The 15,550-nt window shown below is 35.2% G+C and overlaps 1 protein-coding gene across 2 annotated transcripts; it reads left to right on the top strand.

Annotated features, from left to right (window-relative positions):
- Positions 1-1,559: 1,559 nt before the first annotated feature.
- On the top strand, positions 1,560-14,019 carry LOC149085806 (uncharacterized). Of its 2 annotated transcripts, none has more exons than XM_089232224.1 (8): positions 1,560-1,746; positions 4,587-4,859; positions 5,157-5,256; positions 5,642-5,855; positions 5,932-6,124; positions 10,422-10,522; positions 13,042-13,082; positions 13,345-14,019. In XM_089232224.1, the coding sequence occupies exons 1-8, from the start codon at positions 1,713-1,715 to the stop codon at positions 13,487-13,489; spliced, it is 1,101 nt and encodes a 366-aa protein (XP_089088350.1). In that variant the 5' UTR covers positions 1,560-1,712; the 3' UTR covers positions 13,490-14,019. The 2 variants fall into 2 exon arrangements, with proteins under 2 accessions (XP_089088350.1, XP_089088351.1); XM_089232225.1 differs by having other exon boundaries at positions 1,576-1,746; positions 5,160-5,256; positions 13,345-13,624.
- The last annotated feature ends 1,531 nt before the right edge of the window (positions 14,020-15,550 follow it).

Raw genomic sequence — 15,550 nt, 5'->3', positions numbered from 1 at the left:
AAAAACTACTCACTAGTTCCTCAATAGTTGTTACCGCCGCTCACAACCTACAGATGGCGTTAAAACAGCTCTCGGATGGAGCCATCGTTGATGATGATGATTCGTTTCGGAAATCGTACCCACTGAATGCATTGCGAGCGCTTGCGAATGCTTGCATTGCACGATCCGCGCGCTAGTCTATACGCGGCTTTAAAAAAATGAGATGAAAAAATTTGAAGACAAAAAATTTTAGGCAACAAAAGTTAATACAAGATATACGGAAGACTGGATGTTGTGAAGATATTTATTATTTCAGATGTTTATTTTTTAAGGAAGGAAAAAACTCATCTCTGCCTCCACCGGGAGTCGAACCCGGGTCCCTCGATTGCCGGACGAGTGCTCTGACCACTAAGCTACAGAGGAGATAGAGATTTTTTTTCGCTAGAGCGTATATATGCCGAACGGAACCGTGCAATGGACGGTGAAACCGATCAGCTAATAGCTCATTGACGACGAGCCACCAGAGGGCTATATATATGACATGAATGTCGCTCTCCACTTGTTAATACAAGATATACGGAAGACTGGATGTTGTGAAGATATTTATTATTTCAGATGTTTATTTTTTAAGGAAGGAAAAAACTCATCTCAAATTAGCGAAGGAAAATCTCTATCTCCTCTGTAGCTTAGTGGTCAGAGCACTCGTCCGGCAATCGAGGGACCCGGGTTCGACTCCCGGTGGAGGCAGAGATGAGTTTTTTCCTTCCTTAAAAAATAAACATCTGAAATAATAAATATCTTCACAACATCCAGTCTTCCGTATATCTTGTATTAACAAGTGGAGAGCGACATTCATGTCATATATATAGCCCTCTGGTGGCTCGTCGTCAATGAGCTATTAGCTGATCGGTTTCACCGTCCATTGCACGGTTCCGTTCGGCATATATACGCTCTAGCGAAGGAAAATCTCTATCTCCTCTGTAGCTTAGTGGTCAGAGCACTCGTCCGGCAATCGAGGGACCCGGGTTCGACTCCCGGTGGAGGCAGAGATGAGTTTTTTCCTTCCTTAAAAAATAAACATCTGAAATAATAAATATCTTCACAACATCCAGTCTTCCGTATATCTTGTATTAACAAGTGGAGAGCGACATTCATGTCATATATATAGCCCTCTGGTGGCTCGTCGTCAATGAGCTATTAGCTGATCGGTTTCACCGTCCATTGCACGGTTCCGTTCGGCATATATACGCTCTAGCGAAGGAAAATCTCTATCTCCTCTGTAGCTTAGTGATCAGAGCACTCGTCCGGCAATCGAGGGACCCGGGTTCGACTCCCGGTGGAGGCAGAGATGAGTTTTTTCCTTCCTTAAAAAATAAACATCTGAAATAATAAATATCTTCACAACATCCAGTCTTCCGTATATCTTGTATTAACAAGTGGAGAGCGACATTCATGTCATAAACAAAAGTTAAAGTGAAAGAATAGTTTTATGATGTTTTTTCGATTGGAATGAACTCGTTGAACGTAATTTCATACAACCGTTATAATTTCTCGGAATTTCGTTGAATTCAAGTGGCAACACTCTGGTTCTCTCGTCTGCTTTTTCTACAAGTTTCTGTTCGCGTGAAGCGCCAGTTGAAATATTTTAGCGCCATTCATAAAGGAATTCACGCTTCTTCAGGAACGTTGTGATAATTTTTACTCCTCGTGAAATAATTATCAAATAAATTATCATGAATAATTTCAGGATAATTAAGCATTACGAAGGTAAAATAGAATTTTATATTCTTTCCGAAAATAAACAATCGTCACTTGAATTTAAACGATTTTGTGTACGTTTTTTAGCATTTGATAATCGAGAAATTCTTGTTTCCATAAAATCGAAAATTTTCGATTTTAATAATTAATATGTGAATTTATCCATGGCCCCACATTCTAACATTCTGTTTAGCCAAGATCGTTGGGGGGGGGGGGCAGGCAGAGGCCAGTATTTTTCACCTGCCCATGGAAATTGTTAAATTGTTTTAAAATGTGGAAATAGGAAAGTGTGAGGTTCATCTCTTTTGCGTGGGCTTAAGCTCTGCTAAACCTTTCCCCATGTGCGGAGTCATCTCTTAAAAGCATCATAGTCCCCCCCCCCCCCTCCTACCAGGCAAAGCAATTTTTTTGAGACCCCCCTTCCTGGTGCCAACCATATACCTGCCTATCAATTTATGTATTTACTTACCCTTGAAAATTATAACTCAATCTCATCATTACGAGGGCCCCTTCTTGAGGCACTGCCTACATGGGAGCTGCGCTTATCTCTTAAAGCTTGATCGATTGTGCAGGTGAAATACTTAACAAAAATTCATGTTTTCAAAAATTTCCCGGACTTAAAGGAATAAAACATGGAAAATTAATTCAATATTTATTTCAAAACCACTTTTAATTTGCTCTTAAAACTGATGCGTACACCCGCTCAGGTTAACCAATAGAATGCCCTCTAGGGCAGTCTTCAACCTTTTTATACTCACAGACTGGTGAAAATAGTATGAGCGATTTGCAGACTTGCTGATGGCTAAGGTAAATTAAAATCAATATAGAGACAGTATTTAATTTATTAAATTTAAAAGTACAGTATTAAAAAAAGTGTCCTAGGGCAGTCTTCAATCATTTTGCATCCGCAGACCGGTGAAAATAGTTTAACAATGTCAAGAACCGGAAAAAATAAATATAAGTAATTTGCAGACCTGCTGATGGCTAATGTAAATAATAACCAATATAGAAACAGTATTTTATTTATTAAATTAAAAAGTACAGTATTTAAAAAGTTACAGCTAAATGTTTCATGGACTGGCAGGAAATCCCAGCAGTTAAAGACCACTGCCTTAAGGTTCCAAGCTTCAAACAGCCCACAGGCAAGCTAATTAGATTTCAGAAACGATTAATACCTGTGAAGAGGTGCCGATAAGTTGAAAACACTGTAGTGGGAGGCAGGGTTCAGGGGATGCTAGGTTAGTACATGTGAGAGAATTGTGAGCTCTTTCTTGAAATAATGAACAATATTATTGTATAAAAAATCTTGTACTTACGTAAATTATTTTCATATTTATAAATTGGACTTGAGGGTACTTCAAGGATGTTAGCTCGAAACAATTTTTTCATCCACAATGTAGGCTAAATGAAAATCAAGGAGAACAATTTATAAACAAGGTTTAATTTGGAAAATGAAAAAATAGGTCTTAACAGATGGTTTTGAAATAGTAAGGCTGTTATTTCTGAACAGTGTGTCATGGCACAGGGTATGATGTCAAGGTAACTACTAAACCATAAAGAACTACTAAACCGTATCTGCACCTATATGAACATTCTCTATGGAATTTTTCATGAAATGGTATATGCCAGAATATGTGTTCTGAGTGTGTGTAGTCCTAACATATTTATGTTGTCAGATTTATGAGTGCTGAATGTTCTATTGATGCTGTCATCTGCCTTCCACATTTGAAATAAAAATGACAATTGCCTGAATTTTTATGTTATGTAAGTATTGTGTTGAAGGCCTGCATGCTCTTTGTGACAAAAGCCTTTTCTAATGGGAGACCAGCTTCTATTGGTTTCTTAACTGCACCTTATGAACGTTCCTGTGGGGAATTTCTAATGCATCAGTATATGTTGGAACAAATGTTCTCAGTATATGTGTAGCCCTAATGTATGTAATTTGTCAGAGTTATAGATGTTTTGTGTGTTCTAGTGATGCTGCCATCCAGCTTCCATGTTTTTGTGCTTATGTGATTATCGTATTGAAGGTCTGCCTGCTTTCAGTGGAGAGACTTTTTCAAAGGAAAAACTAACTCATGCTTGCGTCTCAAAGTTAGAAAATCGTATAAAACCAACTTCAACTGACCACCACTGTGCCACCAATAGGGTTGAACCTGGATGATGTGGTAATAATAATGACTCTCACTGCGAGGATGCAATGAATCCAGCACTATTCCCATACAGCAGCAAATACACTAGGGTACTGCAAAATATTTTGGAGGTAAAATCATATATTAAAAAAACATAGGGATGCAAGTTTATGTAGATTCTGAAAAATAATTAATTAATGATCAATAAAATTTATTTAGAAACACTCATGCTTACTTTTGAATAGAATGTGTCAAAAATTCAGCATATTTATACAATAATATTTTCTGAGACCTATGCAAAAGAATGTGGGAGAGAGAATCTTGATACAATTTTTGTTCAAATTAATATAATCACTTATTGATTATTTCACCATTTGGAACAATTAAATGCAATGAAGTAATAAAAAAATGACATTCTGTGTTCATGACAAAGAAATTTTAAATGTTAAATATATAAGATCTCTCGCATATGTTTTTACTTAAAATCAGGGGTGCACAACCTCCAGCCCCTGTAGGCCAAATAGGGCCTTCAAAAAGTGTACATAAAAAATATCAATGCATGGAACATAAGCACATCAGTATGCGGCCAGTGAGCAATAGACATCTGACATACTCAGCCAACCGACTGGAAAAATTGTACCCATTGCTTTAGATGGTCTCAACATTATTATTTCATAATGAATTCAGTTTTAATATTTATTGAACCATTTTTCCCAGGCAAATTTTCTCAAGGCAAGATGCAAAGATTCCCAGCATCTAATAAGCGAAACAGTGCTCGGCAGCAGACAATTGAGGAATACTATTCTTCTCCTGGTAGTTCTTCTAGTGCTAGAGGATCTGGTATGCATCACTTAAGCGACAGAAATGCTCATTCTCACATCCAGTCCATCTATAAGCCTCGTTCTCTCAGACCAGGCGGTATAGGAAATATTCAAGAAGAGTTACCCAGAAGTGGGCCAGCCAACATTGCTATAGATGAAGATTTGTGGTGTGAGTATTAGAATAAACACATATATACCATCACTTTATAATGAAAACCTCGTACATCTTTTTTTTTTTTCAAAAATGACTTTTTGACAGTTTTAGATTGAGACCATCTCACCTATTACAGCTTTTGAAAAAAAGATATCTGTAATGATCTGCTCCCTATAGAAAAAATAAATGTACACCATCTAACAAACCAATCAGTGTTCTAAAAGTAAAGTTTTATTTCTTCAATAAACCTTACTTTTTATAAATTTTAATATTTTTTAATGCCTCTTTATAAATGCACATATTTCTTTGTAGCAGCTGCTGTAAATGATTTCAATGAAAACTGGTCAACTCAACCTGTCAGGAACATTGGACCACCTCACAAGAATTTGATGAGTCGTCCTCATTCAAAAACGTATGTTCTATCATATCATTAAAAAGCAAACTTTAATGGATTTACCAAAAACTTATAAACTTTTAGAAAGTTTTCAAATTATTTCTGTGTTGGGAATTATAAACAAATTATCAATAAATAAAATCATAAATATTTATATTTATTTTAAAGAAAAACAAAACGAAGCTTAAAAAAATAAAGCCTAATTATTCACTAACACTGTGAATCTATTTCCTTGGATATTTATGTCTATTGAACTCAATACAGACTTAAATGTGATCAACTGTTCTGTATAAATACTCGAAACATAAGCCAAAAAGTTGCAGTAATATTCCTTGTGAAAATGTTTCCTAGATTAGCTGGCTTATCAAAACATTTTGAGACAGAATTTCATTTTTATTTCTAGGTTTACTCGTGGACGTGAAAATAACTTTGGAGGAAGTGGAATCGCTGGTCCTGTTTACAGCTACCAACAAAATACATCTTACAAAGCCGTCCATCCTTTCAACAATTCAATTGATATGCACCACTATGATGATGAGGGGAAATTTCCTGATTTTGGTGATTTTTTTCAAGATGAGAAAGAAGAGTTTTATCAGCAGCCTCCTTCAAAAAAGAAGGTAAGGTAATTTATTTTTGGTTCACAGAGTTTTGATATATCAAGATTTCATGGTATAATTTTTTCTCTATTTTTAGTCATTGCAGCAGCCTGTTTCATCAAAACCCTTCAAACCTGCTACAGTGCACAGAGAAGTTGAAAATGGTGCTCCTCTACTGAAGTCATTGGATGAGAATTTCCCTCGTATGTTCACAGTTAGTGTTGCCAAGCTTCAAACATGGATGGAAAATGGTTCTTCAGTTAATGGAGAGATACTCTTTGAAATGTTTGGTAACCATTTCAGAATATTTAAAAAAAAAATCACTGAGACTTATACAAGAGAATAGACATATAAAATATAAAGTATTTACACATCTGAAAATAATAAAATGTAAACCTTTTATTTCATGATTAGCTTTTACAAAGATAACAATATAATAAATATAATATTTTTGATGCTTTGTGTTTTGAAAAAATTCATGATTCAATAGATTCTTGATTTAATGAACACACACTTCCTTAGCTCCTATTAGTCTGCTGAATCAAGGGTTTAATGTAGGGATTCTCAAACTTTTGTCGACCACAGCTCACTTGCCCAATTCATGGTTGATCTGTAACTCTCCAGGATAGTTTTGTAGATATTTTCAGTTATAAAAGAACCACTGCAAAGTATAAATAAGCACATAAAACAATATCTCTAGGTTGTCGCAATGCTCCTGACAAAGGTTGGCGATGCCCCTAGGAGTCGCGATGCACATTTTGAGAAACACTGGTAATATATAGGGTGATTACTTATATAATTTCTTGGCGAATTCCGCATTTTACTGGCAAATCGTTGATCCTAGAGAGAGAGGGGCATACTTCCAGTTGGAAAAATTACCCCAATAATGTGTAGAACTCAAATACGTAATTCATGTTTCAAGTGGTTGTATAGTTATTAAAATTAAAAAATTAACTTTTTATACAGGCACCTATCCTCAAAAACTCAATTAGAATGTTGTTGCTGAGATCAACAAGAAAAATGTTCGTGGAGATACAGTAAAACCTGTCTTCAACGAAATTGCAAGGGACCAAGATTTTTTTCTACTGAACACGGGTTTCTGCTTAACAAAGATTCAATTGATATAATATGTAAAATTATGAAATGATCTTGTGTTTGATGAAAATAAAATAAAAATAAATGAGTTTAAAAAAAAGATAAAGTAAATAATTTAAAATGAAGATAAAGTAAGTAAAAAATAATTAGTCTATAATTGATAAATACTGTATTCAGGTTTTGACAGCAGCTATAGAAAATTCCAGCTTACACTGTCTTTATTCTAAAATAGCATCTGTATACCTCCTTTTTAACTACCTCAAAAAATTTTCCAATTAGGATGTCAATATCTGTTGTGTCAGATTCAGTTTGTACATTATTGTCCATGTTTATGTAATCCACAGCATCAGGGCCATAAGTAAGAATTTTGTGAGGGGAAGAAAGAGAGCAACATGATTTCGTCGCCTCTACCACTGTGAAATGATTTTATGAGTGTTTTTGTTCCTATCTAAATTTTGCCGCAGGGCAGTTGCCTCCTTTGCCTCTCTGATTAATTCCAGCCCTGGTCAGCCTTGCGATCAGGGAATCCACGCAGCTTGCATACATTTTTGTGTCTTGCATATCACTTGGAAATTCAACCCTTACACTGATTTCTACCGTGGAGAGGCCTGTTTTTCCGAAACATTTTGTTAGTTTCAGAAAGCAACTGCTTTACTACACATGTCTTATCAAAACCACAGTATCAAATACAGAAACAGATTTTAACTAATTTAAGGGTGGATGATGGAGAACTCATAGATTGCATAAAAAGTTTGAGTGGAGCACACTTTAACATTTTGTATGACCCTTTGGTCTGTTGGTCACCAAATACTCAGTGTTTGTGTGAAATTTTCTGTTAAGACCATACAATTTTACTTTCCATTTCCTTGTTAGACAGGTTTTATTTAATCCAGATTTTTAAAGTGTATCTTGGCATCGAAATCACGGGGTCACAATTTTTTATTGTTGAAGACAGGTTTCTGCTTCATAGGCATATGCAGAATTTTCTCAAGTGGGTTTCACGTTTTTTCCTGCAAAATAACACTATAATCTCGGCTTGAGGGGGTTAGAATCCCAAAACCCCCCTTTGCGTACGCCAATGTTCCTTAATACAGGGTTTGTTAAAGAGAGGTTTTACTGTATCAGAATTCAAAAATTGAAGGAAAGCTTGGAAAGAACAACATAAATAAGAGAAGTATTGTCCATTAATTTTTTTGTTCCTTCCCAACTTTCCTCTGATTTTTGAAATCAAATATCTCAGTGAATATTGCACTTAGAAATGTGGGGGTTTTGTGGAGGTTTGTTGCCCATCAGGAAAGATAGGGAATCAACTTTTTTTAATAACTTTTGAGGACAGGGTGTTTATGTAAGAAGCTAATTCTTTCATTTTAATAACTATACAAACCCTTGCAACATGAATGACGTATCTAAGTTCTACCTATTATTTCGAAAACTTTTCTAATTGGAAGTATGCCTCTAGGATCAACGGTTTCCCCAGTAAAATGCAGCAAGGGGAATTACGTGTAATCACCCTGTACATATTAACATAATTAAGATAATGCTATTTAAATGTTTGAAACATATTTTAAGGTTCATCAAAACTCTGGTTACTTATGCCTGCTGTGGAAAAACAAATATTTTCTATAAAAACAGATCTTATAATTACTGTTTAAGTAAAATGGGTCATTTTGTAATCTTGTGGTAACATTTTTGAAAAAAAAAGTGTTTCCAATACACTGTGTATTATCCCAGTGGCAGGTATTTTGCGATTTCAAAACTAGTTTCTAAACACAGTGAATTTTTCTATATATTTTTTTCGAACTTATCTATGAGGTTAACTGTATATTAAAATAAAAAATGAAATAATTGCCAAAAAGGTTTTGAGAAGTCAGCATGTTCATTTTTTTTAAAATCAAACCAAAGGATATTCCAAATTTTATGCAGTAGGAAAGTATTTCAGTAAAATTCAGAATAATAAGCGAAATACTCGCTTATTATTCTGAATTTACAGGTTCTTAGCTTCACAAAGTGGTATTCTAAAAAGCAGTTTCCCAAACTTTTCTCTTCTACTGTCTGCTTTCTTTTCTCACAGGAAAGTTTTCTCATCACCCTTTTTCCCTGAGCGATCCCATAGAATCCTACTTTGTATCCATAGCTATGATCGCTTCCCTGGTATGTTCAATCACCCTCTTTGGAAAATACTAACCTAAAGTAGTAGGTGTATAAATGTTTTTGCTAGTGGTCTGTATTTCACCCAGGCTTTTACCCTTGCAAGCTGTATGAGAGCTTTACATGGCAAATATGAATGAAGGGTTCAGCTGAATGATGGTCTATGTGGTTTTTTAAACTTTAGAGGAGACACATTAAAAGTCATCGCTGAATTAGAGAAACACATTTTTTTTCCTGGATTGCAGCTGTGTAAAGTGGAATAGCAATGAAATTTCTTTGTTTCTGCAGGAACTGACTTAACCCTTTAATCAGCAATGATGAGATATCTCGTCCCCATAAAAGTCTCTTATTTTAGCATTGACAAGCCCAGATATTTTTTTAAAAATAATTTCTTAATGGAAAACGTTTCCCTATACCCATTAGTTTGCACTTACTGAAAATCGGAAGAAAACCTATTCAATTAAAAAAGATAAAGCATTTTGAAGGGGGATTTAGTGATTTCTAATTACCGCTTAAACGGTTAAGGAACATGTAACAGAAGCTACATATAACTTTATTGAGTTAAAAACCAAATTTTGCTAGAAATGTTATATAGACAGAATTTTTCAAATGGAAAACACTGATAGTGTGCTTATCATTGTGCCAAAATCAGTAATGCATTTATATAATTCTATTTTATATACACATCAAATTAAAACACAGCCCTTGTTATAGCATATTTCAAAATAATGATATGGCTTTGCAGAATTAAACTTTCCAATAAATCTGGTTGTGCTGCAAATTACACATACTTTTCAACTACTTCTGCTGATGAAGAAACAAAATGTTTTCATTTTCATTCTAATTTGACCCTTCATATTTAGAGGACAACAATTTTGTGCACAGGTGGCAAAATGTTATGTCACGTTTTCAAAATTTTACGTGGCAGTGATTTCAAGATTTAAGATGCCACAAAAAATCGCTAAGTTGTTTTACATGAGCAAACACATTACCATTCTTTTCTCATAAACTGAAAGAAAGACTCCCTCTTATTTTGCCACCTTCTAAGTATTAACAAATGAGACTCCAGAATGGGAAAAACTCAATTTTTTGAAAAAAGTGACTACATTTTGCCAACTAAGTAGAGAATTATACTAAAATATTAAATTTTGTTTATAGAATGGAATTTAATGGAATATTTGCCAGATTCTAAAACATGGTGCATACTAAAACATTCCATTTCAATGTTCTTGAATTAGAATACACCAGTTTTTAATCTGACAATAATTCATTAATTACATGTGGAAAAGACAATGACCTGTTGCGATAAATAACATCATACATGTATAATAAATCTTGATACAGGTATCTTGGATTCGGTCAGCAAGAATTCCCAGCTCCAAGCCAAGCATTTTGTTATCAAAGGCCAGCAAAAAGGAAAAGTGGATTGCTCTTTCTATGAAATGGTGAGTGAATATAGATATCTGAAATTTATGCTGATTGTGTTATAAGTTCGAAAAAATAAGAGTATATGATTAGAATAAAATAATACCATATATTTGATGATGGTTTTCTTTTTAAAATGATAAACATTTAGGAGATTACATAGTATATCCTGACCTAAATGCAATCGATAGCTTAGAAAACATGTTAGAGAGGAAACTAAGTAGTCATTTGACCATCAGATTTTGGTGTAACAATCATTGTGCTTATAGCTTTCACATGAAGGGAAGGGGCTTCAGCCGGGAGGGGAGTGGCAGGGGGGGGGCATGATGAATCTCTTATTACTTCTTTTTTACACTATAAATGAACTATGTCTGCGGAAGATGCCAGCTTTTGGGCACAGTTGTAAGATGTGAGAGTTATGGGTGTAGCAGTTAAGAAAGTTACACAATAGGATTTAATTTGAAGTTAACAAAAGAGATAATATTGTATAAAAAAATGGCTATTTTTAGTTAAGTACTTTAGCATAAATCTAACGGAATCATCTTGTAATTCATTTGCAATATTTCTTTCGTCACTGACCTTGCTTTCACTAGCTTAATCTTTGCGTATATTTTAATATATACATGTTTAAAATAATTTTGGTTGTTACTGGGTGTGGGAGGTTTTACTGTACAGTCTTTTAATTTGTGGCAAACTTTATTAAATCCCTAAGAAAATGTTATACAACAGCCTAGCTACTTTTTTCATAAAATGGAAGTGTAAAATTTCTGAAGTTTTGCATCACTACAAATTGATTGATTTATTCAATACTTATTGATATTGATTTTTTCACTTGTATTTCCTGCTTAATACAAATGCCACAAAATGCCCAATGAAGTGGCTGAAAAAATATGGCCATAAAAAATATGAATGCCAAATATACAGGGGGCTGGACAAAATGAAATGAACACCTGTGAAATTAGACAAAATCTTTATTAATAGTCTGTTGGCCCTCCTTTTGCATTAATTACAGCTTGTATCTGTCGTGGGATGGTCAAGTACAAGTCATTCACAAGAGTCGCAGGGATACGTGGCCACTCCTCCTGCAAAAAGGTCACTAATTAAGAACGTGTCTTTGGAGGTGGAAACGTACTACGCAGTTTGGCCTCCAAAATAACCCACAAAGGTTCAATTATATTAAGATCAGGGGACTGAGCGGGCCACACGAAGTGTTTCAGTTCATCATCGTGTTCATCAAGCCAGTCTCCGACAATTCCAGCAGTGTGAACGGGCGAATTATCGTCTTAGAACACGGGTCGAGAATCAGGAAACAAATATTGCACCATTTGAAGATGGTCCGCCAGAATACTGACATAAATCGCTGCATTAACCCGCCCATCCAGGACAACAAGTGGGCTGAGACCACGGTGAGATATCACGTCCCACAGCATCACTGATCCCCATCCATGCTTAACAGTAGGAAGGAGACAATCAACATCATAGGCTTGTGCTGGCATTCTACAAACGTAAACACGTCCGTTAGTCTGGAATAATGTGAAGGACGATTCGTCTGACCAGATAACATTCTCCCATTGTTGTTGTGTCCAATTCTTATGTTCATGACACCATGTTCGTCGTTTCAAGGCATTGCATGGTGTCACCAATGCTTTTGGAATAGTCACTCTACCTTGTATGTTTGCTGCATGCAGTTCACGTTGGATAGTTTTTGTTGATACATCTTCCTGTAGATGCGTGTTCATCTCAGATGTTATCTGGGATGCTGTTATCTTGTGCTTTCTGGCCACAATCCGCTTCAAAACCCTTCTGGGTCTATCAGCCATCTTCGACTTCCGGTCACTGTTATGCTTGGTGGATGATGTCTTTTTCCTATTTGCTATAGGCTGTCATTACCATAGACAAAATACTTCTCCCAACACCAACAAGGGTGGTCGTTTTCATTACTGTGGCCCCGGCAAGACGGGTTCCAACAATCATGCCTCTTTCGAAATCTGTGAGGTCAGCCGTAACGAAGTTTTAACACCGCAATATACATCACATCTGAATGCTATCACTGCTACGACTGGACTGATGTGTGCATATTATCCTCCACTAAGTGGAACTCTTCCCTGGCAGGCGTATACGACAGGTTCCCTCGAGTGTTGTTTTTTGCACAGGTGTTCATGTTATTTTGTCCAACCCTTGTATATCTAAACTATATCAAAAATACAGTAACCCAATAAGAGCAATAAAAAACTGATAATTATGAAAAAAATATAAATATACAACCTATTAAAAATTATGGTTGTCTCATCTAAATATGGATAGCTTCTCGATTTATCCCAATATGTTTATTGTATTTCTTTTTATTGTGTCAGTTGTGTTATAATTCAAGACCCCCAGGGGTAAACTATTCCATTTATTAAAAAAATGGTAATTGAAGTAAAAAGTTTAAGGCACAGAAAAAAAATAAATAAATAAATAAAATGCATATACATTTATTTTCATCTTAAGGTCTTTAAGTTAGATATCACAATTGATGTATTTTATTCAAATTTCAAAGGATCGGACCTTGTCTCTGGACAACACTGGAAAGTGGCAAAGGTAAGAAAAAGTTTCTAAACAATGCTTTGTTACAATACTTCTGAAATTATAATTAATTTCCAATGCATATTTAGAATTTCTGATTTAATTTCAATAATGTACAGTAGAAAAATCATTTTTAGTTTATGAATGCGCATGAATAAAATATACGTCATAACTCATATCATTAACTGGCATGTATCACTTAAAACCTAAAAATAAAACATTTACAAAAAGTATAAATAGAGAATTAATATTATTTGCTTCTAAATTTTCTACTTAGATGTATTGGATTACTGAGGAAGGGGACCAGCTCATTTCAGTGCCTTAGTATTCGCTCTGCAACTGCTGATGAGCTGCGTGTACTGGATAGAATCCTTAGTGCTAACAGCCGTGCAATGGCTATCTTCCTACGCTCAAAGATTTAAGGACTAAAACATTCAACCAGGTTGTCAGCAATTCACAATTGTATTTAATTTTTATTCAAATATTCACTGCTGCTGTACACCTTAAAATTTCATGAAAAGAAGGTAAAGTTTTCTCCAACAATATATTTATATATATTGTATATAACTTACCCAATTTTTTTTTCTTAAATTGTTTGATAACAGTTTTGTGACCTAGGCTATAAATTTATCTTAGAATATTTGTGGTTTCCTGTGTAACGAAATATGCATCTAAACTAGTCAGAATTGACTAGAAAATTGATATAAAATTATGGGTATATCCGACATTGAAAATGATTTGTTGTAGATTATTTGTTATATTTATCGATTAGTATGTACGCTTCGTATTCCATTCAATTAATAAAGTGCCTTAGTGTTTAAACCTAATTAGTTTGTAATGCGCAATTCAAACAAATGGTCCTGGTCGGGAGTATGTTACATTTATGTATAAGTATAATATAAAAAATTTTCAAACATATTAAAATGTTGTAAGTCATTAAAAAGAATCAGACAAAAACAATTTTTCTCACACAGCCTGGTACAGTTGATGCTTGATTTTATGAACCTGCAATGTATGAACACACTCTTTTTTTTTGCTAGCTGTGTCCCAACAGCATGCCATAGAACTAATGTTAAAATCTGCCCTAGTTTACGAATTCTTATTTTTATTCTCTCGTGTCTTAGGGGCATAGGCGGAGATAGACTTGGAAGTCTGAGGGGGGGGGGGCAAGGTCATTATTGCTGGGGGGGCACGATGATGATGTCAATTCATATATACACATACACATTAGATCTGCCCACTCCACATTTGATGGTGGGGGGGGGGGCAATTCCCCATGCCCCCGTATCTTCGCCCATGCTTAGGGGCCATTCAAGTATTACATAAGCAGATTTTTAGCCATTTTTGACCCCCGCCCCCTTTTCAGCAGCTTAGAATATTCCACATCTTCAGAAAGGGAGATTGATGACATAAGCAATCTTCAAACCCTTCCCCTTGTCATCAAAAGTCAGCAAATCCCAAACCCCCTTCCCCCTTCGATACTGGCGTAATACTTGAATGATCCCTTAAGAGAAAACAAGGATAAAGGTGGGGAGGTAAAATGGTCACCATTTTGTCATCACCAACATGAAAATCCATATTTGATAGTTTGTGGGGTTGATGATGAAGTGAAGATGCATTGGCAATGTAATTCACCTTTTGTGTATTATGATTGGATAAACCGGTGGTTTGAGAAATAGTATGATATATTCGTTTATTTTGTAATACAGTTTCTGAGTCAGGAGTTCATTGAAATAACTGCTGTTTGTCTACTTTCCTCTTTGCAATTTCAACAAAACTGAAAAGATTGTGCTTGACAGTGAATGAAAAAAAAAGACTTCGAAATAAACTCTTGTGTGAACTCCTACTAAAGCCGGAATTACACTATAAAAGTTCATTTATAAAACTTTCAAAAATTCAACGAATAAGCACATTGGTTACATTCGAGCAAAAAGGAACCAACAGGGGGTTACTGGTTGTTTTTTTTAGTTTTATAAAAGATCGTTTATCAAACTTTAATAGTGTAATCCGTGCCTAAGGCCAGTATTACACTATAAAAGTTTGATAAAAGTCCTATTATAAAACTTGAAAAATGCAGCCAATAAGGTCAATGGCTCCATTTTCTAGAATGTAACCAATAACCTTATTGGTTAGATTTTTCAAGTTTTATAAAAGGGGTTTTATCAAACTTTTATAGTGTAATACCGGCCTAAGACAGAAATTGTCATACATAAGGTACAAAGTCTGAAAAGTAGATCAGGGGGTCTATTACGCTCACGTCGTTATACAGCGAGGTCGTTAGTGACGTCACGCCCTTAACGCAAATTCTCAACGAGCCTCATAACGCAAATCTCAGCGACCATCGTCAAAAACTTGATTTTTCTCAGCAACCAGCGGTATGTCGTTATCTATTTTACGAAAAACTCCCTGGTCCGAGAGTTGCGTTAGCTCCGAAAGGGATGGACCAATCGGATAATTTTCTCCGCTGCTGATAATCATCATCA

Source organism: Pholcus phalangioides, unplaced genomic scaffold (genome assembly GCF_987345545.1).
Source record: "Pholcus phalangioides strain wild (caught in Gottingen) unplaced genomic scaffold, Ppha-v1.0 ptg000005l_1, whole genome shotgun sequence".
In the NCBI taxonomy this organism is placed as follows: domain Eukaryota; kingdom Metazoa; phylum Arthropoda; class Arachnida; order Araneae; family Pholcidae; genus Pholcus; species Pholcus phalangioides.
The sequence above is the reverse complement of the archived record's forward strand: the minus strand, read 5'-3'. Positions and strand labels throughout refer to the sequence as shown.